This window comes from Phyllostomus hastatus, unplaced genomic scaffold (assembly GCF_019186645.2).
Source record: "Phyllostomus hastatus isolate PE091 unplaced genomic scaffold, TTU_PhHast_1.1 phas_contig_17, whole genome shotgun sequence".
NCBI lineage: Eukaryota > Metazoa > Chordata > Mammalia > Chiroptera > Phyllostomidae > Phyllostomus > Phyllostomus hastatus.
The window spans coordinates 807,778-811,772 of record NW_025333664.1 but is presented as its reverse complement, the minus strand read 5'-3'; the positions used below and the strand labels follow the sequence as shown (position 1 = coordinate 811,772).

General features: G+C 66.7%; 1 protein-coding gene across 4 annotated transcripts; it reads left to right on the top strand.

Moving 5' to 3' along the window:
• The first annotated feature begins 300 nt into the window (after nt 1-300).
• On the top strand, nt 301-3,995 carry LOC123814926 (MRG domain binding protein). 4 transcript variants are annotated; one of them, XM_045833083.1, is made up of 5 exons: nt 301-987; nt 1,327-1,448; nt 2,161-2,242; nt 2,481-2,555; nt 2,705-3,291. In XM_045833083.1, exons 1-5 carry the CDS (start codon nt 840-842, stop codon nt 2,869-2,871), a joined length of 594 nt encoding a protein of 197 aa, XP_045689039.1. In that variant the 5' UTR covers nt 301-839; the 3' UTR covers nt 2,872-3,291. The 4 variants fall into 4 exon arrangements, with proteins under 4 accessions (XP_045689039.1, XP_045689038.1, XP_045689040.1 ...); XM_045833082.1 differs by having other exon boundaries at nt 2,702-3,291; XM_045833084.1 differs by having other exon boundaries at nt 302-987; nt 2,735-3,291.

The window sequence follows — 3,995 nt, the reverse complement described above, 5'->3', positions numbered from 1 at the left end:
CTGCCCTCGAGGCCCAGGCTAGAGGACCGCGGGGGCGAGGCCTGGCGGGAAGAGGGCGGGGATGGGCGGGGCGGGGAGAAGCGGGAGGCCCGAGCGACCTTGATTGGGTGCTGCTTTGAGCTGCTCACTGGGCTGTCTCCCAGTCCGGGGCCCCGCCTCGGCCCCGCCCCGGAGCAGGACTCCGCTCAGGCCCCACCCCTCCGCGTGCGGGGCGCAGACCCTCCGAGAACCTCCGCGCGGCCCCGCCCCGCCCCGCGCCGGCCCTGCCCGGGCCACGCCCCGCTGGGAACCGCAGTAGGTCCTGCGGGGCCGTGCCCACGCCGCAGTCCAGCGTCGCCTCCCAGGGATTCCCTTGTCGGTCACGCGGAGGCCCGCGGTCCCGGCGTCCGGTGCGCGGGAGCCCCGCTGTGCCGCGCTGAGACCAGAAGTCGGCCAGAAGCCAACGAAGCCCACGGTCGCAGGATGGACAGTGGGACAGTGGCTTCTTCTCGTCCTTCTTAACCGCTTTATGGAGGTGTTATTTGCAATTCCGCCATTGACATCCAACGGGGTTCGCCCGGAGTCGTGCGGGGATCGCCACAACCTCGTTTAGAGCGTCTCCATCCCCCTCCCCAAATCTGCTCCATTTCCGGAGGTCCGCCGGGATCTGACTGCGCCGCGCTGCGCTGCAAAGCGGACCGCCAGGGGGCGCTGCGGGGCCGACTCTCAGCTGCGCCTGCGCCGGCGCCGCGCGCGAACCCGAGCGCTAGCCCGCCGAGCGCGCTCCCCCGCGACTGCGACTGCGCGGAGCCCGTGGCCCCGCCGCTCCCGCCGGGGGCTCGTAGCTGGGCGCCTGGGCCATGGGAGAGGCGGAGGTGGGCGGCGGGGGCGCGGCGGGTGACAAGGGACCGGGGGAGGCGGCCACCAGCCCAGCCGAGGAGACAGTGGTGTGGAGCCCCGAGGTGGAGGTGTGCCTGTTCCACGCCATGCTGGGCCACAAGCCCGTCGGTGAGCGGAGCGCCGCGGACCCGCGTGGGGGCGGGGCAAGCCGGCAACGGCCGGGGGCGCGCGGCCGGGCGGGGGCCTCCTACACCGCACCCCCACCGATCCTGCCCCCTCTGCACCCCCACCCCTGCCATCTCCTGCACCTCCGACACCTGCCCCCTCCGCACCCCCACCCCTGCCACCTCCTGCACCTGCCCCTCTGCAGCCCCACCTCTGCCCCATCTTTACCCCTTGCCCACCGATGCCTGCCCTGTGCTCCCCTCACCTTTGTCCCCCGATACCCCCACTGACTCCTGACCCCTTGTGCCCCCGGCCTCCCTCCACTGACCCTTTCTCCTGCAGGTGTGAACCGGCACTTCCACATGATCTGTATCAGGGACAAATTCAGCCAGAACATCGGCAGGCAGGTGCCATCCAAAGTCATCTGGGACCACCTGAGCACCATGTATGACATGCAGGCCCTGGTGAGCTGGACCCCACCCTCCCCCGCCAGTCCCCTGACCAGCTAGCAGCAGTGTCCCCTCCGGGCCGTCCCCTGAGGACCTGCCGTCCCCGCGGGGCCAGTCATGAGACAGGGTGGCTCCGAGCGGGTTTGCCAAAAGCACAGCCCTAGAGGTGGCAGTGGGCCACCGGTGCCGAACCTGTTTTCGGTCGGTGGTCAGGGCAGGTCTCTGCGGGAGGGAACCCAGGAGCCCCGGCCAGAGCGAGGGCTCCTTGCGCCAGTCTTACGGGCGAGGCCCCAGGGTGCTCTAGGCAGGCAGGTGACCGTGCTCCCATCAGGTCAAGGTGAACGGCATGGCTTCTGGGAGAGCCAGGCAGGCAGGGCCATAGGCCTCGCGGACCTGCCAGTCACCACTCCCAGAGTCCTCGGCCCCTGGGCCGTCACTGCCCTCTGAGCTCACGACAGCTGCTGCCAACCTGCCCCTGAGGGCGTGTGCTGCTAACCCGGCGTTTCTCCCGGGCTGGCGCCGTGGTCACACCCTCCCCGGGTCTGCGGACTGTGTCCGAAGAGGGACACAGGGAGCGGGCCATCCTCACCCCTCCGCGCCCACCTCGGCAGCCCCCAGCACGGCTCGCTGGGTGCTCCTGAGTTGGCTCTCACGCGTTTAGTCATTCGCTAAAATCACGTTGTCTGTTTTGCTTCTTAAAAAAATAAAACTCTCTATTTGCCATCAGCACGAGTCCGAGATTCTTCCATTCCCGAATCCAGAAAGGAACTTTGTCCTTCCGGAAGAAATCATTCAAGAAGTTCGAGAAGGTGAGACTCCGCCAAGGCCGGGGTTGGGGGGCAGGTGGTGGCCGGGGAGGCCCTGTGCCTCCCGGAGGGGTGGGGTCGCCTGCCCGTGACGCTCGGCCCACCCGGGTCGGGGGGACATGCTCAGGGACAGGCGGCTCCTTGCAGCAGCGGGGCCCACGTGTGCGGCGTGTGGGGGGCACGCGGCCCGAGCCGCCCGCCGGTGTGGGCTTCTGGTAAAGGTCTGCTGTCCCCACCCCAGGAAAAGTGGTCATTGAAGAGGAAATGAAGGAGGAGATGAAAGAAGACATGGACCCCCACAACGGGGCCGACGATGGTAAGCGTGGAGCTCGTCACGTCCCTCTGCTGGGGCCCCGGGGGGCACGGTGCCCACCCCTGGCAGGGCCTCCCTGCAGGGCGCAGCCCAGGTGCCCAGCCGTCCTTCCTGGTCCGCTGCAGCCACGGCTGCTCTGTCTGGTCCAGCAGCTGAGAGGCAGCTTCCCTCTGCTCGGGCAGGAGCCTCGCCGGGCGTGGACATCGTGCGCGCGGCCCGCACCACGAGCGAACTGCAGGGCGGCCTCGGGCCTCGGGCGGGCCCGGTCAGGTGGACCCCGTGTGCAGTGCCGGAGGTCTCAGTGCAGGACAGACCCTGAGTAGCAAAGCCGGCGCGACCTTGCGGGACAGGCGTGAGTGGCGGCCCGGCGGGCCCTGCGGCCGAGCGTGCGGTGCCCGAGGCTCTCCGAGGCCCCCCCGAGGCCGGCACGTTCTCAGAAGGACCAGGCGCTCCACGGGCCGGGCGGGCGCCCCCAGCTCAGGAGAAGCTGTGGGTTCGGAGCGTCGTGCGTGTAGACGCAGCGTTTCTAACTGAACAGGAAGATAAAATAAAACTCTGGATATTCTGTTTTCAGCCAAATGATTTTGTCTCCCAGTTTTTTCATCTTCAGGAAGCTTGGGGAAAGTAACGGAAAAGCCCGGCAAAGACAGAGACAAGAACCCCTCGGACTTGGGGGCCAAGGACGGGGCGGACAAGCGCAAGCGCAGCCGGGCCGCCGACAAGGTCCTCACGGCCAACAGCAACCCCTCCAGCCCCAGCGCCGCCAAGCGGCGCCGGACGTAGCCGCCCACGAGGAGGGCCGGCGGTGCCCTCTCCCCGTCCGGAGTCCGGACAACACGAAAAGCCGGGATCGCCGGTTCAGGCTGAGAGCGCGCTCAGTGGTGGCGTCGGGGGCACAGAGCTGCCGCCCGCCCGTGTGGCAGACGCCGCCTGGCGTGAGGAGCCGTGAGGCCGACGGCCCCGCCCTCCCAGGGGCACCCATCTTCCCGCCAGTCCATCTGTCCACCTGTCCGCCCGCCGCCCTTGTTCAAGTGACCGTGACCTCCGGGGAAAGGCCACCGGGCCTTGCGCACGCGCCCCTCCGTCGCCCGAGAAGCTGGGAACTGGATATTTGGCCTCATTCACTTGTACTGTAACGATGTATATAATTTGGTTGCTATTTCACTATTTAATTTCTAAGAAGCCTATTTTACTAGTGTTTTATATGGAAAAAAATACCGCAGAAGTTAAGAACCTGTGTTGTATTTTTTCCGAGATGTTTTGTTGTAAGGTAACGACCACTGAGATACTTTTTGCTCAGTTTTTATACGCCAGACAGAGAGTTTGTGGCTATTTTTGTATTACCGAGTAACTTGCAAACAGACCGAACTCGGGAGTGGCGGGCGGCCCGCCGGGGCTGCTGCCGGGCCGGGGACTAGGGGACATTAAAGCCCAGAAAAGCGA

Bases quoted from the DNA above. Each gene is read 5' to 3' on its own strand.
- LOC123814926 (XM_045833081.1), top strand. From the start codon at position 840: ATGGGAGAGGCGGAGGTGGGCGGCGGGGGCGCGGCGGGTGACAAGGGA. The intron at 988-1,326 runs GTGAGCGGAGCG...TTTCTCCTGCAG, and splicing joins GCTGGGCCACAAGCCCGTCG to GTGTGAACCGGCACTTCCAC. The intron at 2,243-2,480 runs GTGAGACTCCGC...TCCCCACCCCAG, and splicing joins CATTCAAGAAGTTCGAGAAG to GAAAAGTGGTCATTGAAGAG.